Source organism: Saccopteryx leptura, chromosome 2 (genome assembly GCF_036850995.1).
Source record: "Saccopteryx leptura isolate mSacLep1 chromosome 2, mSacLep1_pri_phased_curated, whole genome shotgun sequence".
NCBI classification, from domain to species: Eukaryota; Metazoa; Chordata; class Mammalia; order Chiroptera; family Emballonuridae; genus Saccopteryx; species Saccopteryx leptura.
In genome coordinates this window covers 317,533,256-317,558,703 of record NC_089504.1, presented here as the reverse complement: position 1 = coordinate 317,558,703, position 25,448 = coordinate 317,533,256, and the positions used below count along the sequence as shown (strand labels likewise).

Below are 25,448 nucleotides of genomic sequence, written 5' to 3'. Positions count from 1 at the left end.
TAGTATATCAATAGCGATTAGTTTACATTTTTTAATTAATGGAGTGGAATAGACAAAAATCAAAACCAAATTTAGTTGTGTTTATCTCCTACAATAGATTCTAAACTGCCTAGTTTTGGGGACATAACATAAATATTCTATGGCTTAGTTTATCTCACTATATAATAATTGGCTGTTACTAAATGTTTGTTCCTGAAATATAACCTTGAAATCTGCCCTTAACAACATGTGAAGTTTGCATAATTAAAAGTATCTGAACATTTTTCCCAACTGTAAAATACATCGTTACAACTGCTGAACATCTATGCTATTCTTAAATTTCTTTAAAAAAATAAAGTAAATTATACCACAAGAAACCTCAAAAGGGTCTGATATAAGTAATACATTTCTTTCAACTAATTCCAGTGTCACTGTGTTTACCATTAGTTTGTTGATCTTGAGGTGAACAATATTCTTAAAAGTTGACCATGCCTAAAGTAAACCATAATCATGTAGAGATGAGTAGTTCCAAAATCAATTTTCATTTTCATTTTGTTTTGCAACCAAGGAACAACAAATCACAGGGTCACAATTATATACTAAACATTCAATTCTGTCCTATATATTGAAAGAGCAATCAATGCATACAGACTCATGGCTGTTCCCAGAGGGCAAAGCCTGCCTTCTTTACTCCATTTGGAGAGTTGGCCTTATGTTTACTTACTTTCAAACACTGCTAGACCAAAGCACTCTCTTTCTGCAGAGCCTGTGCGGTATTAATACAGTGCTTTTCGGATATGGAAACCACCCTTGGAGTCTCTAGGCCATGGGACTTCTTTCCCAGTTCTTTACTAAAAATAGAACTCTATTGCAGAGTGACCATGGCCATTGCCAGGTGAGCACAGACCACAGCTGAGAACTGCTTCCATGCAGAAGGGAACAATTCTCATTTCTCCATGACACTCTGCTGGCAAAATAGCACAAGGGCAATTTTTCTCACTCCATTCATTCTCTTTTAAGGACACAAAAAAGACTGGTGTTCTTTTCTAAGTATGGAATGTTTCCCTTTCTCTCTGGTATTGCTGTCAAGATTTCTAGTTGATCACTCAACATCTAACACCTATTCTCTGGTCTATCCTTGCCATAGCATCCAATTCGGATTGGGAGAGTTGAGTGCCCACTGAAATCCACAATCTTCCAGACTTGTGGATAAATAAGGGAGACTCACCTGGTGACCCCTCCTTTTTTTTTTCTTGTTTTGATCACAGACATGTAGGTTAGAGATGCAGTTGCTTTCTTTCCACCATGAAACATAAACAATAGCATCTTAGAGTTTGGGTTTCTAAAACGATATCAGCATTGCCTACTTGTGGCACTTGCTAATAATACACAGAAAGTGTAACATAGCTTATTTAAAGTAATTATGACATAGGTCTCTGGTATTTTAAATAAGACTGTCAACTTGTTTGTGAATGTTCTTATTCACTAAGCAAATTATTTCAGGCAACATTATACATTAGCCAATAATTTCTTTAGGAGACTGGGTATTTGTAAACACCGGAAAATGAAACAGATGGTCTTTGTGTCACAGGAGCTATAAGGCAAGCCATTCTGAAAAGAGTATCAAAGGTATATATTTTGGGAGGTTATAACATTTGAATAAAAATAAATTCGTAGGAGTGACAATCACGAGAGTGGACTTAATCCATTGGGAACTCAAATGAGACAGCACAATGTAAGTGTGGCAAGATTTGGAAATGAGGTTTTTCTCCTCATTCACAGAAAAACTAAAATTTTAATAACTTAAATATCTAATTTTAGGCCTATCATTAACAAAGCACAATCCATTATCTCTGCTCTCTCACTTGTGACTTTCAGGAGGAAATGAATTTAAGTTCTTTATTTTCAATGGCTGGGAAACTTGTAAAAATGAAAAGTAAGAAACTGTAAAGTTTTCCATTTGAGTCTAAATAAATTTGGGAGAATATCTGTAACAGCCCAGCTGTTCTCTGCTGACAGACCTGTTAGGACGGTTCCCCGGTGTCATGAACCCAGAGATTTCTTTTTTTTCCATATAGAATTAGAAGAGAAACCCCAACTAGAATAATGTGAAGTAAAGTTTATACAGAATATAATTAATGTATGGTATGATGTTCCTTTTCTGTTCATAGCTGGTAGAGTGGATCATCCTTGAATTTAAAAATAAGTAAAAGAGATCAGATTGGCTATGGACAGATTTTGGTCTTTAATTTCTACCTCCTGTTTACTTCTTATAAAACCTCTTCCTTCCCTTGTAACTGCTATTTCAATAAACACTTGGGTCCTTCCACCTCTCCCTGTCCTCCCATAGCCACAGTCGTGTTCACGCCCACCATGCCTGCGTAGACAATTTGGACTCTGCACAAAGATGCCCCGCTGAAGGAGCAAGTCCCTGGCTGAACGTGGGTCACAAAGTGCCTACAAAGCTGTGAACAGAAAGAAGTTCTCTCCAGAGTTAGAAAAGGAAGATCACCAACACCTGCACTTCAGGGCTGGATCTGCTAAAGGGGGCGGCCAACTTTCTCTAATTCATAGACTTCCCATAGTCCATAAACAGTCCTCGTCTTAAGAGTTGCTACTCCCATTGCGAATCTGTCCAACATCTTCTTCAATGGAATGCAGACTATGAACATCAACTGCAACATAGTAAGGAAGGTACAGGTCAACAATGAGGAAATATGGGGGAATTGAGCATGTGCAGAACTGAGAACACACAGCAACGGACAGCATCTCTGAACAGGGACTCAATGCCGAGCCCTATGGGTGGGCCTCTTCCCCAGTGAACCAGACTGGTAAGGAAGAGGAACTCAGACACAGTGAGTACTTAATAATTAAATAATTAACATTCTTTGGTAACTCCACTTTGAATTTCACATTACTAGGACTTCTCATTTTCCTGTGTAGAATCATACACATGTTCAACAGGAATTTGCCAGTTGCAATATTAGTGAAATTTTAATGATGCCTAATAAATTATAAAATAAACAGGATATCAGGGTATTTAAATTCATTAACAGTACTCAGTAGGACATATCTTCAATGTGTGAAAGAAAGCCATGAAATATGGTCCAACAACAACAAAAAATTAAGGTTGTATTCTTGAAATGTATAATCTTCCAATTAAAAAAAGAATTCACAAATGAATCGGAAATATTTTAATGATCTAATTATGATTTAAATATAGAACATTTATATACAAATGTTAACTTTCTGAGCAAATGAGGACAGCTATTTCTCCCAGGGTTTCACAATCAACTTAGCTAGCCTCTGGCCAGCCAAGGGACAGAGGTCCACCGTTGAAAAATCTCTAGGTAACTACGTCCTGGAACCAAGGTGCTGGCTAGAGTCACCCTACGTACCCTTTCAAGCTGACTGGGAGCTAATTCCTTTTGCATTGGGAACTAAGGTCCCTCCAATGAGAGAAAGTCTGGGTCACAACAGTCCTTCCCTCATGCTATAGGTAAGAGGCTAAGGCACAAAGGAAAAACAGCCAGGAGATTTCAGTTCCTAAGCAATGGTTCTTACTCTTACCAAGTCCGATGCCTCACTTGCATAAATAAACATTGAATTCTCTTTTTTATAATCCTGAAATAAAATTTCATTAAAATATAATCTCCAAGCCAAATGTATACATTAATCATTTTATATATAAAAATGGAAGTGATCAATACCGACAATATAGATATATTTCAATGTGGAAATACCCAAGGACTGCACAGTAGAAAACAACATAGGCAGATGTTTTTCTTATATCTACAGTCACCGCAGAGGGACACAAATGTGTTATATTTGCCACTTAGACGCCACAAGCAGCACTGTTGGTGATTTTCTGAAATGGTTAAAAACTCAAATTAATGATCTAGAAAAGTACAAAGTTTCCTCCATTCACACAGTAGTTGTATCAGGGAAACACAGTGCATACTCAAACTGTGTGATATACTTTGGATTTATATTCAAATTCTAGGTAGGTTCCCAAACCAGATACTTTTAACCAGATTTTTCATTTACTTGAACCTGGCAGGCATTGGGTGGCGGAACACTATTCGCAGGGCAGGCCTGACATGAGGATCACCAGGTGTTCAGCAGCCCTGGCCTCCACCCTCTTTGTGTCCACCTCCAGCAAACCCCTTCATTTCAACCAAGAAAAACACCACAGCAAATCTCCCAAATGCCCTTTGGTGATGCTTCCCTTGAGATGCTCTTTGTCAGAGAGGAGAAAGAGAGCACCAATTCTCCTTCCTGGTCCTCACCGTTACTGTTGACATAGAGAAGAAACAAGGGGCAAATTCCTTAACAGCCAAACACAGCTTGACCCTGCCAAGGACTGAAATCACAGCTTTTGTTAAATATCTCAGGTCAAGTTGATGGGAGATGCTGTTGGTCCTTCAAACTTCCCTGACTCAAATGAAAACACCCATTCCCATGGGTGTTTTCATTGGTAGGAATGATGAGAGGGAATAAATGAGCATTGTACATATTTCAAACACTCTGTCCTACTGTCTCCCCAATTACTTCCAGATCTCAAAGACAAGGTCCTGAGACTTTAGTCACCACAGACATGAGGCACTTCAGGACAGAGAAACGAACAGCACCAACATGGTGAGGTAATACGGTGGGTGTGGCATTAGTTGTAGATACAGTGATACCTCGGTTTTCATCAATAATCCTTCTGAAAACGATCGGTGAAATTCAAAACAGATGAAAACCAAGGCAATTATTTCCATTTGAATCAATATTAATCCAATGAATTCATTTTGACACATGTTATAGAGAATAAATGTAGTTTAATACTAAAAACAATAAGAAATTCATATAAAATGAATATAAAAGACTAATGTAAAAAAATAAATGAACATTTAACATGGAATTTATGTTTCTTTACAGACATTTTGAAACCGAAAAACACAAACTAAACACATTATACTGAATAATGTATACGCAGTAATCACTTACACGTAATTGTAGTATTTACACTCGCAATCGATAAAAAAACCACAAAAACACTGTAAAGCAATGGAATTATATGGCTAGACACGCGGAAGGGGGAGGATGCTCACACAATGAGAAACAATGCCACACTGAGCAGGAGAACGCGTGGGTCACCCTTTGTTTTCGCAAAATTGGCAGCAAGGTCACATGGACATGCCGACAAAATCCGAGGCAACCGACAAACACCAAGACAAATTTTTCGCAGAAAAAAATACAAAGAAAACCGAAAACGATAAAAACTGAAGTCATTGAAAACAGAGGTATTACTGTAATTAGAAGGCTGAATGGGGGGCCCGAAGATCTTTTTAGAAACAAGGTTTAAAAGGAGACAAAAACAAGGAAGAGAAGAGATAGGGAGGTTTGAATGTTTCTAAAGCATATGGATGCACCTGGCCAATAGGCTCAGCGGTAGAGCATAGGCCCAGTGTGTGGATTTCCCTGGTTTGATTCCTGGCCAGGGCACACAGGAGAAGCGCTCATCTGATTCTCCACCCTTCCTCCTCTCCTTCCTCTCTATCTCTCTCTTCCCTTCCCGCAGCGAAGGCTCCACTGAGCAAAGCTGGCCCTGACACTGAGGATGGCTCCATGGCCTCCAACTCAGGCGCTAGAATGGCTCTGGCCACAACAGAGCAACACCCCAGATGGGCAGAGCATCGCCCCCTGGTGGGCATGCCGGGTGGGTCCTGGTTGGGCACATGTAGAAGTCTGTCTTACTGCCTCCCCGCTTCTAACTCCGGAAAAATACAAAAAATAAAATAAAACATATTGATGCATTCTGTCAAGGAATTTAATACTCTTGTCACTTTTCTTTTGCCAAATCCCCTTTTTGACTTACCCCTTTCCCATAAATGATGGAGGAAGATCACCTCAATGTCTTGAGTCACTGAACAGGAAGCAGTCCCTGCCGTCCATCCTGGGACTGTACAAACACCCCTCTACCTTTCCCTTTGACATCACTGGGGGACATTTCATTTTCTCCTTTCCTGTTCATCTGCTGTAGTGAGCTGTCTATAAACCAAATTTTTGAAATGGATTTTTCTACAGCTATCGGAAAAATTCAATGTTTTGAGGCATAATCAGAGACAAAGCAGGCGGTTCACCAAATTAAACAGACGGTGGGAAGACACACGGGGAGGTGTCACACTCCACAGATGTCTCCTGCAGCTGGGCAGGCAATCCAACATGGCGCTTGGCCTGAGGCGAAACCTAACAGGAATGTGAAATCCCTAAAGCTATTCATCAGTTACATGTTAATTTTCCACAAAGATAATGAAAAGAAAACTGACATTTATGTAATACTGACATCATGCCTCCATTCACTGTACTATGCCCTTCAATATATGTGATCTTTCCAAAACTCAAGTAGGTATTACTATTCCAATCATTGAGAAAACCGATGTTCACAGACATTAAAAACCCTTCTAATTCCACAGACATCTTTAATAGAGTCCTTGGGTTGAATCTGAGCTAATAAAAAAAGTCGATTACATTCATACAACAAATCAATAATATAAAAATAACTGACAGCTGGATAGAGGAGTGTATTAATAAAAATGGATGAAAAATCCAATCTCACCCCTAAAATTTTGAAGAAAATTAATCGTAAGCACCGAAGAAACTCTGAGGCAAGCAGTTTGGTTGCAATGGAAGTTTAATGCATATTCTAATACAAGTAGAGCTGCCATAATCTTTCTAATGGTTTTAAAAGTCCTTTTTCATTTAAAAGTCAACAATCTAAAGCAAATTTGGACATAATAGGAGTGAAATCACAAAGAACAGTGGTCTTAAGCCGTTTAGTGGTGAAAAAGCAGCTCCCCAGACCTGAATGGTCAATGAAATAATAATTAAAATGATATACATATTTAATGATTTTTTTTATAATCACATCCCTAAGTACTGGAGATAATTTGACATGTATTCAGGTCAAGATGGCAGCAGAGGGTGTATAAGTAATTGACAAATGTGTTTAAACTATGTACTATGTCACTTAGATGAGGAAAATTTTACTTATATTAATTTCAGCTATGTGAGCAACAGATGTCCTAATAATGTAGACTAACTAAATTTTGACATCACACACATATGTATCTTCACTAGCAATACTAAAAATTAAACACATTATACAGTGCATTGTTTATTAGCCAAACTGAAAATGGACCCCAAGATCTGGTTGTTCAAAGGTTATAGTTCTAACTCATATAACAAAATTTCCCTTAATACTTGCAAAGAATATTGTCTCCACTGTTCAATATCTAAGCTAATTTTTTGGCTATTTTCATCATTCACAAATTTAATAACAGCATTAAACGAGCACTTGTATGAAAATGACATAGTCACACATTAAGCTCTCAGTAATAACAACAAAGCAATCGATGCCACAGTCAAGCGATTAAAATTTTTTTGACACAAAAACAAGAACGTACCTAACAAATGAGTTGTGGGCTGCCATCAATTGTGTATTCTGCAGCCCCTCCAAACCATCTCAAAATTCAATGCACAAAATACATTATACTTTTCACAGAGTAATGAAAGTTGGAAAATACCATTTCACACCTGTTTTCTTGCAGAATTCCCAGAAGAAAAATGCTAAAATGACAATGTGATATTTGTCATCAATTTATAGCTAAAATTTTATAGTTTCAGACGTTGGGAATGTTTAGTTCTCTTTGGAGCTTTCCTTGCATTATGTCACACAGTGGGGCTTACATTTTATTATATCCAGAGAATGGTGAAAATTAAACTTGAAAAACATTTAAACATAATTTGAAAAAAAGAATTCACATTAACATTGTTAAATATGGTGCTCATGAAGAAATCACTAGATAACCTTCCAGGAACCTTTAAAAGAATTATATTTTTAGGTATACTGTGGTCTTTCTCACTTAATTTTTATAATTTCCTTTTAAATTTCAATTTTTATAAAGTTAGTTAAGTTGTAATTAAATGTCACTTTCAAATAAGCTGCCCCTGGTCCTATCTGTTAGCAAATTACTAAGTGTGAAAGTTTGTTTTGCCTATAGTAATCACATACAAATGTCATCATGCAAAACAGCCATTTTTATGTTAAATCACATAATCACAGCATTCTTACCTTCAATCACACAACACAGTGCTCAAATATCCCATCCGTTCATATAAATGCACCATGAACGGTGAGTGACTGTGCTACCTTAACATGTCAAACAGATTACATTCATGGGAAGCAACATATACCCAGAAATCAAGTTCTCGGATATTAAATGGGAACATGGGTATAGACATAAACAAGCATCAGACTCAACTCTTTCCACCTGCTTGCAAGTTTAGAGAATTAGGACAGGTAGACATCACCACTTCCGCCAGGAGGCCCCACCTGCTAAAGTCAACCAAAGCAGACCAAGGGAACCAGCAAACAACCCAATTCTGGATGTCCGTGGAATCTTGAACTTCATGACTCCAACCTTTGGCACATCCCCTCCCCCCACCCAGCCCAACGAGACTAATATTTCCTCATTGTTGAAATGCCTAGACTCAGAACAAGGGGGCCATCGCATCTAGTCGGTCCAAGCTCCTTGTTGCAATCAATTCCTGCCATTCAAAGCCCCTTTAGGGATAACTTAAGATATAAAATATATTCACAATACTGCTTTGTGGTCCCTGGTGAATTGATTTTATAGCAAAGACTGACTCCGAATGTCCTGTTAAAACTGAGAAATCACCTTATTGGCATAAATGCCATGTAATTTATAGGAGGATAACAAGAGTATTGGCAGCTATCTGTCATGCCCTATGTAGTAATTTCTGGTTGTATACAATGTAAAAATAACACTCCATTACTATTAGGAAGGGCAGAGAGTACATTGATCAATGCCATTCACCTCAGTAAACCTTTTTCTATATAGTTACATATATATATACACACACACAAAAAGCATATAGAATATACTCATACTATGCAAAATATACAATATAGTGTATACTTACACTATACAAAACATATATACAAATGCTTTTCTATTTATAAATAGGAATGACACAGAGAAATAATAAATAATAATAAAGAATCTTATGTTAGAAAAAGATAAATTTCTGGAAATTACTAACATACATTAAAACTATATAGTAAAACACTTATAAGTTCAATTAACATTTCTAGCCCTCCCTCAACAGTTAAGACTTAGATTTCATTGAAAATTATTCTGGAATTACTATTATTCAATTGTCTTTAATTTGTTTTGGATTTAAACATATATTTTGTTACTATTTTAAATAATGCATCGAATTTTCCAAGAGAAAGCAGCATTTAACCTGTTTATGCCTAATATTCTAAGGTCTGGTGAGAAAGAATGACAAATTATCGGATATAAACCAGTCCTGGATATTCTATATTATTCCTAATATTTGTTGTTTGCAGAGATTAGGACCAGTGGTCTATTTCCTCAGTGGTGCAACTAGGGTCCTTTCTTCCTTTCCATCTTCATGTCTGATGGGAAGAGGGGGAAACAAGGAAGAAGAAGAAAACTAGATCTACGTTAACTGTCAGACGTACTCAGGTATGAAATTCCCAGAGGCAGAAACAGAATGTTGCTCTTCTTCATTCTCTTCTCTCTCATTGTTTTTCTTTTCTTTTTTTTTTCTTTTTTTGTAACAGAGACAGAGAGAGGGACAGATAGGGACAGACAGACAGGAAGGTAGAGAGATGAGAAGCATCAATTCTTTGTTGCGGCACATTAGTTGTTCATTGATTGATTTCTCATATGTGCCTTGACCGGGGGACTACAGCAGACCGAGAGACCCCTTGCTCAATCCAGTAACCTTGGGCTTCAAATCAGCGACCTCTGGGCCCAAATCAGCAACCATGGAGTCATGTCTATGATCCCACACTCAAGCTGGTGAGCCCAAGCTGAAGCCGGATGAGCCCATTCTGAAGCCGGCGACCTCAGGGTTTCAAACTTGGGTCCTCTGAGTCCCAGTCCAATGCTCTATCCACTGCGCCACTGCCTGGTCAGCCTGTTTTTTCATAAATGAAAGTTTAGGGCCCTGGCCAGTTGGGTCAGTGGATAGAGCATCGGCCCAGCATACAGACTCACTGGGTTTGATCTCCGATCAGAACACACATGAGAAGCAACCACCTGCTTCTCTCCCCCTTCTCTCCCTCTTCTACTCCCGCAGCCAGTAGCTCGTTTGGTCCAAATATCAGCCCCAGACAGGGGTGACCAGGTGGATCCTGGTCAGAGCACATACAGGAGTCTATTTCCCCTCCTCTCATTTAAAAAAAAGGAAAAGAAAAGAAAGTTTAGGTGCTGGATATTAAAAAGAATATTTGGAAATTGAGGAGGAAAGAAACAAAATGTTTTCCAAGTTGGTTGACTATATCCTAAGTCTGTAAGTCTCTATGATGAGGATGTGAAAATAAATATCTAATACATACACCATGCCAATCTCAGGTAGAAAATGTTAAATGAAGTCATCTAGACTGACTCAGGCTGGCTGCAAAGTAGGGCCTGTGTAAGGTTAGGCACCTTGGCCCAAGGGCTCTGCTAAGCCCCAGGAAATAGAACACCAAGAATCCATTATACACTGTCAACAGGACTTGAATATGTCTCCAAATACAATTTTCCAGTGACCAACATTCTCCATCATTTTTATGGTCCTATCAGTTCCAATTCATACCTTCATTATCTACATAGCAAATGGTAATTGTTCATTTTGCCTGAGCAAGAAAGTCACATAGCTTTTATTAGAGGTTGTTGCTTATTTTAATATTTCTATTATAAATATTGTCTACCTTCCTAGAGATTAGAAAAACCTGCAGGCCAGAGAGCCTGTCTCGAATGATTTTATAATCTCCAGAGCTTACCACTGTGATCTATTTTAATATATATTCAAATGTTATCATTAATAACGAATAACAACTTCAGCTGAACCTCCAAAAATCCTGGGGACTGATTTTGGGGATTTAAAAATAATACGCACTGTTTGAATGCCCAGTTTTCTAGTTATTTAGATAGTAAAAATTTAAAATGAAAAAAATTGTAAATTTGTTTTTATACTTTCCATCACATTTCAGAAAAGTGGCTTTTATACCATCTGCACACGTGGCTGACAAGTTAGAATAAAAATGTTTATGCTTTTGGATATGTTTCTCATGCTCATAAGTTCCCTACCATGAAAATACTGTGTTTTTTCAAAAACATTTGTGAGTAAGGTATTTGAATTCCTACTACATTGAAAAAAATGGGCTCTACTAAATACATTACACTGTTTTTATCATTTCTACCATACCTTTTAACATGGGTAAACATTTGAAATGAATGACTCTTTTTTCTTTCTTTTCTTTTCTTTTTTTTTTTTTTACAGAGACAGAGTGAGAGTCAGAGAGAGGGATAGATAGGGACAGACAGGAATGCAGAGAGATAAGAAGCATCAATCATCAGTTTTTCGTTGTGGCACTTTAGTTGTTCATTGATTGCTTTCTCATATGTGCCCTGACCGCGGGCCTTCAGCAGACCGAGTAACCCCTTGCTTGAGCCAGTGACCTTTGGTCCAAGCTAGTGAGCTTTGCTCAAACCAGATGAGCCCATGCTCAAGCTGGCAACCTCGGGTTCTCGAACCTGAGTCCTCCGCATCCCAGTCCAATGCTCTTTCCACTGTGCCACCGCCTGGTCAGGCTAAATGAATCTCTTAAGTATTGTATTAACATCTATGGTTAGAGTATAGCAATATCATAGATAGTTTTATACATAAATGACAAACTATCAATTCAATTAATATAGATTATATATGTAATACTTCCTTAAAGTCTTTCTTAATTTATTTGAACTATATTATCTCACTTTTTGAGTACTTATATGTGGCATTATGTAGAAATTAGATAACACTGGTCTGATCTCCACGAATTGTTCCAAGTGGAAGTCTGAGCTTCCCAGCTAAATTATAAAACAAATCTCCAAGGCAACTGTAAATGATTTTGCAATATTAATAGACTCTAGTCTATTCTGTATCTCACAGAGACTGTATAATAAATATTTAATACATTCAAAAATACCAAAAACTTACTAAAATTAATCTACCATCTTGTGCCCGTCACTGCACATCCTGTATTTAATCCTTATATCCTTTGCTGCAGGTACCATTACTTCATCATTTCATGTATTAGACTACTGGGGCTCAAAAATTTAAGTAATTTGTCCAAGTTCGCTGGGGCACAGAGCCAACAACCTCTCTCTCCCCAGGCTAATTGACATGAAAGTCTGTGCTAATCACCCCTACAAGATACTTTTCCAAAAGAACGCAAAGATTGCTTTTTAAAAACCATTAACGTTTTAACCAAATCAACATCATGCTCATTTCAGCTCATGATCCGTTATCCAACCAGTTTTCAGCAATGACGACTGAACATGAGGTTACAGTGATATTTATTTTCGGACATTCTAGGATGCGATACCCATTCATAGCCTAGGGTTATTTATTCCACACATTTATAGACTAGTTTTGACAATAGAGAAATCTTACCACAGATAATAGAGCTGTGAGCTCTGCCATAGAGAGGATCTAAAATGCATGGGTAAAAAATACATACAGATGTACACACCTCACAAAATGCTCACATACAGTCTATTGATTTTTATTTGCTTCAGTGAAGGCTCATTCACCAATTTGCCATTTTAGGTTGAACTAAAGTAGATTACAACTACTTTGAGTTCATATAATCAATAAACACACCTACTCAACAACAACAACAAAACAAAGCAAAACAGAAAAGATACAATTTTCCGAAATCATAAAAGACTGAATAAGCTTTCACATGGCAATTTTTAAGAAAAATCTTATCCCCACCCTACACCCAAATCTCGTCTGTGCGTTTTATGTGCAGCAATTTATAAGCTTATTAGTCTAGATAGCAGACTTGGCAGGTAGTCAAGTTCATCGTTAGAGTAAGGTTTCCTTAATGCATATTTTTTAATAAAACTGGTAAAGCACATATTATTCACTAATTAAAGATAATAAGTACTTTTGTCTATATTCTGAACCAGTGGGGGTTTATCTTCTATTTGCTGATAAACTATTAAGCAGTGTCATGCATTTCCATAAAACTTTCTTTTCCTTATATATTTTACAGAAGACTTATTCCAAAGCCACTGAATACCTCCTCATCAACTAGCAGAGTGCCTAGTATGATAAAAAGATGTTCACTGATGTCTAGTTCCTTTGATACAACCACACCCTGGCATCTATTAATCTAAGAACAAAATGTAGGATTTGCCTGTGCAAACTGTGGGCTATAAAGGAGTAACTTGTGCTATCAGAACGCAAAGCCAGGGGACTCAATGTAATGGAGGTAACATGTAAAACAGGCTTAGCTGAACTGGCAGTCTTTCAAAAGATAAAGACTTCATAGGATGGACGGTATTTTAAGGCTGGGAAGCAGAATGTACGAAGCTTCAAATGTAGAGAAGAAGAGAGTTAATCTAAAATACAAGGAAATAAAATCTGTGACTATTTTTTTTTATCAAAGGATATTTTTATGTTAAAAATAAATTGAGTTCACTGACACTCCATCCCAACTTTGACAATATCAACGAATACATGAATCATACACTAAATGTATACAATTATCAAGTTTCCCCACAACTATCTCTTATCATTTACAAAATTTTTTGACACCTTAAGCACTCTATTTTAAGAATCTGTTAGATACAATGATGATTTTGTTGACATCTGTCTTTAATTTGCATGCAGAATATAGGTATTTCATTGAAATAACATGCTTTGAAAAGGGTAGCCATGCTTGACTTTTAAGGTTCTGACCAACCATATGGCTTAAATGAGGTACAGAATATGCTGCAAAATAGAACCATGTAGGAAAAGGGTTGGACAAGTATTAGAACTCTCACAGCCTGGTTTTATTATTTCCCTTGAAATGACAGATTAATTTTCATGTATAAAGTACAACAAAAAAAGTATCTGTGTTTTAATCTGTTAAAAGATAGATATTGCTTGCCTTCTATTGTGAACAATTTGGTAAAATTGCTCATTCTAACACCAGATAGTTGGAGGTAACTGGCACTACTGGCCATTACTCTATTCCTTGTACATTCAAGTAGCAAAAAAAAAAAAATCATCGTCTTAGTATTTTGCCTATAATTATACCACATCGCCACAGGGAGGTGATGGTACTTCCAATCTACTTCAAAGTGTGAGGCTTGAACCATAAATGAGTAAATGAGTTCTTCCTATATCAGCTTAGATAAAATAGAAAAAGACCTTCCAGAAGGAGAGAACAGAAGGTAAGGAGGCATAACAAAAACCATGACTGAAAGCAGCCTATACTGGAGAAACTGCAAGGCTTTCGGTACGGTTAGGTTACATGGTATGCAAGTGTTCAGTCAGGAGAAGAGAACATCGAAGGGGAAGGCAAGAACCAGAGAAGTGGAGTCCTATGACACGAACTGTGTTTTAGAAAAGTATCTCTGGCATAGATGCTGAAGTTAAACTAGAGGAGAACGATGAGAAGCAGGGAGGCGTTCGTGGAAGCTACTAAGTTAATGCCTGGCGGGAACGCTGAATATCACACCTACAGTTGCAGTGATGGGAACAGAGAGCGGGGAATGGCATGCAAGAAATATTCATGTGTTAAAACCGACCAATATTTGTGAGACAAATATTTTCCCACTGCTATTCAAGTAAGTTTTCCTCTCATCAAGACACTCAAGAAAAGCTTTATACTTTAGACATTACATGACATTGATACTCAAAACAATGGTCATAGATTCCACAGGTACCATCTTTTGACCTTAGTGTTGGCAATAATATTCGAGTTTTGGACACAGAACGAAAAATGTCCTGAAAACCAGTTTAACATAGCTTTTGTTGTAGCTGACAGAGCACTAAATATTTTACATAGCTTTAAATAAATGTTTTCACCACAGGACTGTTAAATGTACGCTAATAGGCCCCAAAAGCTAGAATTGCACTGTAAAATCACTTTATTATGAAAAGAACATAAAAGACTCTGTATTCATTATTATATAATATTATCATTGAAATAAGCTCTATTTCTGTTTATGTCAAGTATCTACTTTTCCTGTTTACAAATATAATATTTAAGTCATAAGAGTTTGGTTAAAATACAAGTAAACAAAAAAAAACCCCACAATAATAGTTTTCCCCTAAGTCTATACAAGAACCAATTAATTAAAATGTTGCCTAGATGTGAGCTGAAACTCAATATTAAAGGAGTGGAAATTCAATGACAGACTATTTCATACTCAGCCAGGAACGCCCTGGTTAAGAACACAGGGAGAGATCATACTGATCACCTGGTCCAAAGCTTCTTAATTTTTTGTCTGAGTCCTCTCATCTACAAAAAGGAGCACTGTTGTAAGGACTAAGTGAACTAATACATCTAATTAGTAGTGGCTGACCTGGGGTCAACACTCAACAAATATTAGCTACTCATATCAATTAGCACAAGTCCATTTCCAAGTACAATAATGTCTTACTGCTGCATGGTTACAAAAAAGGACATTTACTGTTGGCTGCTGAAAATATAAGTCATTACTAATTTGTAGGGCCTCAATTAGGAAGCATTTATTAAAGAAAACGAATGTGTATATACATAAGAGAACATCTAAAATTGACCAAGCAATTTAAACAATAATGAGTGTATTTTATCACTCACAAAAGTTAGCTGAAAATTTTCTGGTGATGCTGTTACACAGGGTGGGGCAAAAGTAGGCTTACAGTTGTGAGTATGCGAAACATGGTGTCTTCTTGTATTACAACAGTATTCATTAATTATTGTAGTATTTGTCCATATAAACAAATGTATACCTACTTTTGCCCATCCCTGTATGTGCTATGGAAGAAAAGGAAAGTTTTATTCAGTGGGGCAAATCTGATGAGAGCGCACATGGTTGTGTGGTAGGTTACATCAGGAAGGTTTTGATTCCGTGGCCATATTCAGATCCACGGAGAAAAAGAAATGTCAAGACAGATTAGCAGAATTTGCCTAGATGGTGGCATCAAACTCATGGGATTGTGACTATGGGCACACGAGAGAAAAATACTGGCCAGATCACGTTCTCAGACTGGTTGATGTAAAAGACATTAACCTAGCAGCAAATTCATCTAATCATCTAAAAATCAATATTCCTATATGATTTTTCCAGACATATTATGTTTGGTTGAACCAAAAACGCTTCAAATACACTATATAAGTCTATAAATTCAAGTTAAAATTTATTAGCAATTAATCTAATGAAGCACAGGCCATTGTTAATGTGTAGTTAGTGAATGTTAAACAGACGATACAGCCCAAATATGTTGAAATTTTGCCATGTACTATTATTTAGGCTAAAATTTCTCATTTAGTTCTTCTATTCATACATTTTGCCCGATATCTTAAACAGATACATAGAGTATATAAAGGTAAATATTTACCGGAAAGTTTGCTTAATCATTTGATTTCCATTAAGCAGTGACTGCCCAGTAAAATGAGTCAGGGAGTGATATAATTTAATGAACCATTTGAGTCCATAGGACTTAAAATTTTCAGTAACTACCTTTTATTTTAAGGGAGTATTCTTAGAGGTAAATGTATTATTTTCTTCAGCAAATTATGGTATTTCACCGCCTAACAAGGCAGTTTATTAATTCCGAGTGCATGTTTTCACATGTCCCATGTATTCTTTTGACTGATACTATAATCTAATAACATGATGACATCATAATAGTATTAGAAAATTAGAGGAGTCAAAGCAAAATTTTTCTTTTTTACATATTTTTTTCAATATGATCTCTAATGCACAGAAGTGAGCAAGCCTTGCAGAATTGGATTGAACTTTTCCATAACCCAATTCTGATGCAGGGGCAGCACGCATCACAGACTCAGTGACCCTGACTGTGGGCAGGTCTCACCCCCATGGCAGTACTGTCTGATGCACATTCCCAGAGAGAGAAGACACCAGTCCAGTGCAAACAGCAGGGGGCGATGTATTAGAGAAGGGGAGCAGACCATCATTTATGTTTGGGACTATTTTTTTCCTGGTAAAAGTATTTTCAGGACTAATTTTACCTCCTCCCTAAACATGAAAACATTAAAACACATATCACAATGTGTGTCTGGGAGGATATTTCTAATGATATAAGGAAGAAGTAGGCCTTCGGGCTCTTCCATGATTCTTTACCACCTTTACAGTGTACCCAAAATATATCGGCAGCAGGCAAACTCAGATTCAACTAATATATCTGTATTTCCAGATTTCCTACTATCAGGGGACGTTTAAAAATCTGGAGCGGTATATAAAAAAAAAATCAGTCACTTCAAGCTGTCGTTTTGAATAGTCTACCCCCAACGTGAACTAAATAAAAGCTTAACAAGCTCTTTCTTCAAAAGTTACAGTTGATAACATTAACGACATTGTTTTCAAAGTGCACATGACTCATTTTTTCAAGAATAATTGACTCCAAACATCTAACTCTTCTTAATTGTGCAGAAAGAATAAGAAGCTGAAGTCTCTTCGCACTCAGGGCTTGTCAAATTCACGTGAGACCTAAAATGGATTAGATGGTATGGAATGTGTTAGCCGTTAAGGACTGTCATCAAGATGTATTTAAATGTAATGTTACTGATCACAGATAAAGCAGTTGTAGGGATTCGTACGGCTTTCTTTAAAGTAAATCCTGTCACTGCCAGGGCTGTGCAGAATTATGAATGAGTAAATGAAGGAATGAACGAAGGAATGAGTGAATGAATGAATAGAAGGTTAGAGGTCATAATTAGAGTAAGTCTAATTCTCCAACTAAGCATCAGAAGGGAAAAGCACGCAACTTATATTTTATTGCTAGTTTTCAAAACATGCAATAATTTTCTCATAATCATTTAGTTCAGCACTAAGCTTATTATTGGCATTTTAAATATCTCTAGCTTTGATGGGGTACAATAACTAGCACTCTCTTCTCTGCCCAAGTTCTAGATTAGAAAAGAAGTCACAGGTGGAGAGTAACTATGACCCCTTACATAGTAATTACTTATGCAGAGGAATATGGAGTAAATATGGGGTAATGATTGTATGCATTAACTTTAAATCTGAAATTAAACAGTCTTTCTAACCATTGCAAGAGCCAACCAGAAGGTTCCTTACACTATCACAGAAATGCTTGCAGAGCCATAGCCTATTCTAACATATCTTTCAGCAGAATCTATTCCTTGTGCAAGGCAGCCTGGAAGGAAGAAGGAGGAGCTCAGCATGCCAGCTACTTACCCCAAAGTCACTCAACGGGTAAGTCACTCAACCTAACACGGGAAGGAATAAGTGAACTGTAGAGAAAGAGACTGAGGGAGCTGCAAATGGAGTTTCTTCCTCATAAAAGGAAACAGGATGGACAGAGAAGTTGCACCACCTTATCCCAACAATATCTTTTGTTAGTCAAAACTATAACACATGGCCCTGGCTGGTTGGCTCAGTGGTAGAGCATCATCAGCCCAGTGTGTAGATGTCTCAGGTTCAATACCTGGTCAAGGCACGCAGAAGAAGCAACCATCTGCTTCTCCACCCCTCCCCATTCTCTGTCACTCTCTCTCTTCCCCTCCCTCAGCCATGGCTTGATTGGTTTGAGATCATCAGCTGGGGTGCTGAGTGTGGCTCCATGGAGCCTCCACCTCAGGTGCTAAAAATAGCTCAGTTGCGAGCATGACCCCAGATAGACAAAGCATTGGATCCAGATGGGGGTTACCAGGTAGATCCTGGTCTGGGCGCATGCGGGAGTCTGTCTCTATATCTTATCTCCTCTCACTTGGAAAAAGAAACTATAACACACAATTTCTAGAGATCCCAGGAGACAGGAAGATCCAATGTTTTAACTGGTTACTGTTGAGAAGTAATCTCTTTTAAGTTTCCCACTTGAAAAGTTAAAGGCTATATAAAGATTATTCTATCACTGTTCTGACACACTAAAATGGTAAAATTAATCACATAATTTCTTCCAAAGGCCAAACATTAAATGATTATAGAAATATACCTTATGTTTCTAACAGCTACTTATATATGTATTTCTCTAGAAAACACTAAATAACATTTAATGTTGGCTACTTATATAGATGTAAATGTAGCATACACTTTATTTCCATAACATTGTTGTTTTTATTTTGAAATTATATACTCTGTTGCTGAACTTTGCAAGTAGCAATAAATGATAAAACACTTCTCTAACTGATTAGTCGATTGGTTATGGAAAATTTTTGAAAGCACATGTTTTATTTCTTTGGCCTATTAACCTAGTAAGTTGGTTTTACATGTGTTCAATATTTTTACAAAAATCACACACTAGAATAATTAAGAATTTCTGAGCCAAGAATCTCTCCTTACTCTGTACAGTATTTGCAACAAATAAATAATATCTACTTTTCCAAAGAGAAGCAAGACAAGGGGGAACTATAGCAAATCCCTTTTATGTTCCAATCATTAAAAGAATACATTAGTCAAGAAAACTTCACTAGTTCACCCTTAAAGACTTATTAACATTTTCTCTGCAAGAATCTGCTAATTAAAACAAGTGATTTAAAATCTCTGAGAAGTTATAGAACTTCAATTACCCTGCCAATTAAAATAGAAAAAATAAATTAAAAATGTGATTTTTAAAATATGACATGCATCATAACAACTTTGATGTTACTTGTCATCTAAAAATGATTTGTCTGTTTAAAAGAGTTCAAAGCTTACTAAAAGCCTATATTGAATTTGTGAATTTTTTTTTTTTACCCAGTATTGTCATAGACCCATGTTAAAGGAGTAAAACTTGGACAAAGCTTCCTGTTTCCGAAATATCAGTGCTGATAACAAGATCAGGAATACATATATCTCTCTAATGAGTAAATAATAATTTTCTTATTATTAGTTTATGTTAAATAAATAATGCACTACTTCTTATCAACCAATGAATTTTGCTGGCCTACTGTACTTTTTAATTTAAATTGTTTTATTAACTATCACAATGTAAATTCAAATGAAATAGATTAAATTCAGTTTATTAAAACTATATTTATTCAAGCTCAATGTAAACCAGTGGCATTTGTTTCTATGTTTATAATTTATACTTAATTCAACTATTTGAAAGATTGCATTTGTAGGGTTATATGTGAATTGAGGAGAGAGAAAATAGACCAATATACTATTGTTTTGATATTGTTCCATTACTTGAAATGATTGTTCATGAAATGCTATATCTATAAACTTGTAGGCAAGTTAGGCTTTTTGAAAGACATGTTAAAAAATACATAAATACATAAATATTTTACATATAATAAATATATAATGTAATCCTATATTAAATTTTATATATCTATATGTTATATAATATGCATTTAAAAATTTAACCAAATATTTTCTAAAAACTATCTTCTAAAAACATAAAAACATCTGTCATATTAAAAAGTTATTTGGGAACAGAAAGTTTTAGCATACTCATCATATTTTAGCATGTGTAACAAATAAAAATGCTACTTTTAGGTTTTCATGCTACTTTTTGTCTTGTGATGACCCCTCCTGGTTGAGTTGTTCATTATCTTAGATTCGTGTAGTTACCATTTTTTCTGTTCTGAATATTTTTAGTATTAAGATGTTTTTAGTATTAATGTTTTTAGTATTAAGTACCATTCTACTTCAGAGCTGTATATAATTTTTTTTCATGAAGCATAAAAATATAAAGTTCTGAATACACGAAGCTCATTCTAATCATTGAAGTCTGTATCATTCTTACTATTTAATTCATTTCCAGGATTTGTAGCAACTCTTGGTTTGGTCACACACAACTTAAATTCAAATGAAATAAAAAGTCATCTTAATGAGGCCATTATACATTCTGAAACAATTAAGAATAAGAGCTAAATAAATACATTTTAATAAGCAAACATAACTGGTCTTCAAAATAAGGGTCTCTGCCCTTCCCTACCCCCAACTTTTCACTAAGTTGGCAAAACTAAGACTGTATTTCTGAAATCACTACTTTTTCATTCTTAAACTATCTTAATCCAATGCCTGCATGTGTACCAGGACTTGACACATGACAATTGTTTCAGATGGACTCATTATAATTCAAATGTACAAAATGATAAAATTCAGAACCCAGGAAAAACCCTGGAGATGAGCACCTTCAATCAGTGAATATAATAAACTTTCTCTATAATAAGTTATGTCCTTAGAAACATGGCAGCTGGTTCTATATCGCCAGTCCTTGAAACAAACTGAAACTTCAACAAAATAATTTCCTAAGGATATAGTTAGGTATTTATATAAATGTTAATGCTGAGCATTGTATCCTCACAATTTCTGTTTAAATCTATTAAATGAGCATAAAATATTAATAGTACATCTTTTGTAGGGTTAATCTGTCTTGTGGGGGAAAAAACTACAAAACGTTTTTCAAGTTTATCACAAACTTAGACTGCCATTTCGTGGCTTCCCCGTCTCTGAGTGCAAGAAACGTGAAGCAAATATGTTTGGGGAAATATCTTCAAGTCAATACTGGTTCATCATATGACATTGGGTAGCGATTCTTTAGCACACCCGATGAAGCCCTTTTCAGTCCTTACTCTTAGCAACATGTACACACAGGAATAAGAACATCGATATTAACGCACAGGCACAGATGCATTTCATACATCCTAGGATCTTGTAAACAGAGACAGGACAAGTTCCCATAGGATGAATTCTGAAAAATGCTACTTTTTTTTAATGGAAAACATGTTATTTTAAAACTTTTAAAATCTTTATAATTCTCGGGTAACCCCTGACTCAGTCTCAGAAATAAGTCTGTGCCCGTGAACATTATCCTGAGACCGCTATAGGCAACCTTAGCAGTGTTTAACTCTTTAAGAACCAAGAAGAAGCCATCCTGCATTCTCTCTCAGGATGCACAGTGCGCACTTCCAAAGCAATGCAGAACAGGGGCTGGAATCTTCCACATCTCCCTAACCTCAGGAAAACACCAGCATTATTTTCAAGCCGGCTGAAACACACAGAAGGTAAACAAACAGAACAGCAGCATTTTCTCAAGAACTCTTGAGCAATCTATTCATGACTACATCACTGATGTTCTGCACGGACTGTCCCGCGTCCTGGCCTGCATTACCTCAAACTGCCAAAGAATTGAAGCAATTTCGGTGACGATATTGGATCTTCTGTCTCCATTTGAATAAGCCAGTACTAAATCGTCATTAACTTGTTGGGGGGGGGGGTTATAGACAAGTCCCATAGATGCCTAAATAGCTCAAAATATGCTCCTCTTTCACGCCCAAATACCTGCTCATTTAAGTTGAAACCATAAATAAAAATAAGAAACCTACGTCTGCCACAGTCTTCACTTTTCGGTCACTGACCTACCTAAGCAAAATGGCACAAACTTCCCCTACACATACACACACACACACACACACACACACACACACACCACACACACACACACACCGAAGTGGAGAAATAACTCCCAAGAAGGGGCCATCTATACAAATTACTCTAACCAAGCAGCTGCCAACCCATCACCACGACGAGGCACAACTTTCCAGACACATCACCAGCATAAAAACCCTCTGCCCCGCAGCCAAGAGCGCGAGGTTCGGAGTTTGCCTGCTGCAGTGGGTGCAAGTGCGTGACAGCGGGGACATGCACACCAGCCAGGGGCGAACACCACGAATGCACTCCAGAGAGGGGACCGCCCGGGGTGGCACATCACTGCGGCACGGCCGCGGCTCGGACGCAGAGCGGGATGGCGGGAGGGTACTTACGGGACGCGGAGGGGGCCGTCCACGCTCTGCAGAGGACGCTGCCGAAGAGCCCGAGCCACAGCGCTGCCCCGCAGCCGGCCGGTCGCGCCGCCAGCATTCTTCGCCTCCGGCTCGTGCTGCTCCAGAAGCTCGCTGCGCTGCGGAGGGCCGGCCGCCTCTACGGTGCGCCCCGGGGCGCGCAGTCCCCAGCCCCGAGCACGCCCAGCCCCGCCGCCCGGCCCTCCGCCCCTCGGGCTCCAGTCCCGCCGGGCTCCGGGCTCCGGGTTCCGGGCTCCGGCAGCGGGGGTCGCGGCTGCCTCCTCCTGCGCGCGGGCTGGCCTCGCGGGCGCCCGGGGAATGCCAGGGGCAGAATTCACACTGATCGAGCGGGAGGGGACCGAGGGGACCGCTCCCCCGCCCTCTGCCTCCCAGCGGGAATGGCTGGAGGACACGCAGGCAACCGGAGAGCGCGGGGCGCCAGGCACTGAGGGGCTGCTGCTGCTGGCACCGCGAGAGAGCGACGCGCCCCTTGCCACTAGGCAGCGGGCGCCGCGGGGTGCAGCCGCCTGTCACCGCAGCTCACATGGAGACGGGCCGGGACGCAGCCGGCGGCGCGGCGCACGCACGGCCTCGGCGCGGCGCGGCGCGGGGCAGCATCTCCCGGCGGAGCGGAGCAAAGCGAAGCGGCGGGTGGAGCGCGGGGACGCCGCCGCCACAGCGCCTGCACAGCCCGCGGCGGGCGAGGCGGGGCGCCCTCCTCCCCGCTCCAGTCCCTCCCCGGCTCCGCCCCCTCTGCGCCCGCTGCCTCCGCCCCTCGGCGGCCCTCCAGCCCCGGCCCGCGAGCCCGGATACCCAACTCTCCCTGCTAGGTGCACGCCGGAGCAGGCACCTCTGGGTCCAGTGCCCCCGGCTCAGGCAGAGGGCGGGCAGCAGACGCGCGCCCCTCCCCGGGCTGGAGGCGGTGCTGAAGTTGGGAATTGGCTGGGCTGTCTGGGCACTCTGGCTGCCCCCTACCCAGCCCCGAGAAGCAGAATCCCTTGGCTCGGGCGCCTTCCCTTTGCCTTCTTGTCTCCCCTTCACAGAGATGGTACAGGCTCCCCCGAGCTCTGCCCCCCCCCCTTCCCCCCGGGATGCACAATCACGCGTCTGACAGGCAGGTCTTCCGAGTGGTCCTAACATCAAGGGACGGAGCTGAGCCTCCCGGCTGGGGCAGCGGGGACTGCAGACGCCCCTAATGCAGATGTTTTCAGTAGGTGATTAATTCAGACTCGTGCGTACACTCACGGACACTCAGCACGCCGCGGCTGCCTGGAACACTACAGGCAGGTAAACACAAACACAAAACTGAAATAAACAAGCAGGCACACGGGTGACTGCTTTGGGGTCTCTGATGCATCGCTAGTCCCAAGGATTAGAACTAGCCAGAGAGACCCAGATTTCGTATTCGCAGTTAGATATTTTCCCTAATAAATCTCGAGCTCTTGGCCCCAGCCCACACCTGTCCACACTCCAGCCACCATACAGCTTCCTTCCATCCAAGCTGCATGAAGTACGTACTTGGATTCTTATTTCTCTGCAGAACCGAGCCTTTCCCTGACTTCACTGACACAGTGAAGAATTATTGGTCACCTAACTGAGGATGTTTAGGGAGGGTGAAGTGGGAGTAACCGTGTCTTTCAGTATTATGCAATGAATAAGCATTTGCCTTTCAAGATAAATAAAAATTTTATAGAGACTTGCCTACTCCCAGAATAGACTCCGAGTTTAATGTGATGGTTAGGTCTCAGAAAGGTCCGCTGTAAACAGTACCCGTGTGTTCACTGCATAATTAGTATGGTGGTAATGGGCCTGATTCAGCATTCTTTATTAGAGCGTTGTTTCTTATTGATTTAAAGGGGAGTTTTGTCCTAGAAAGAACTGCAGGTTGGGTATAATCTGGGAAATGAAGGAACACACAAATGTCTAATGGGGAACACTGCATGCCCTTGCTATAAATTTCACCTCTTATAAAGTAATACAGCAAACACATTCTTGTGGCTTATTAAATGCCCCCCTCCTTTTTAATTAGAATTCTCACAGACTGTCAAAACTCAATGAACACTTTCAAAAGCACCCTAGTGGAGAACTGCTATTGACAATTTGTAAGACCCCAAAGAAACCAGTCATAGGGAAAAATATATTGTGAGATAGCACATTTCAGAAATCAGTCATTTAACTGTGTCTACTTTTAAGCATTGCAGTAAAACTCCACTAAAATAGAACTAAAGTTTTTTATTTTATTTTTTTAAATAAGAGAATAAGAGAAGGCTCTGGCTGAATAGCTCATTTGGTTAGAACGTGGTCTCACATACTAAGGTGGTGGGTTTGAGCCCCCATCAGGGCGCATAGACGAATCAACCAGTGACAGCATGAATAAGTGAACAATAAATTGATGTTTCTCTCTGTCTGTTTGTCTATCTCTCTAAAAACCAATTAAAAAATTTTAAATATATCTAAGAATTAAAGAGGAAACACTTGAAAGTCTTACTGTTTCAGTATTTCAATGAATGCCATTCAATCGGTATCTCGAGCAGACTTGAAATGATTTTATGTCTTAGGGTACAAAGCAAAAGGAGCTGGCAGTAGTTATCTATTTAATTGTTTTCTAACAGAAAATGACATACCTGAGGGTGGTTTTTTTTTTTTTTTTTTTTCCAAA

General features: G+C 38.8%; 1 protein-coding gene across 1 annotated transcript in view; it reads right to left on the bottom strand.

The window, feature by feature from the left end:
- The window catches only part of CNTNAP2 (contactin associated protein 2), a 1,312,105-nt gene extending 1,288,661 nt beyond the window's left edge, over positions 1-23,444 (bottom strand). The window contains exon 1 of the mRNA XM_066362952.1: positions 22,772-23,444. Coding sequence (XP_066219049.1) covers positions 22,772-22,868 — 97 coding nt within the window. The 5' untranslated portion in view covers positions 22,869-23,444. The remainder of the gene's footprint in view (positions 1-22,771) is intronic.
- Between the last annotated feature and the right edge of the window lie 2,004 nt (positions 23,445-25,448).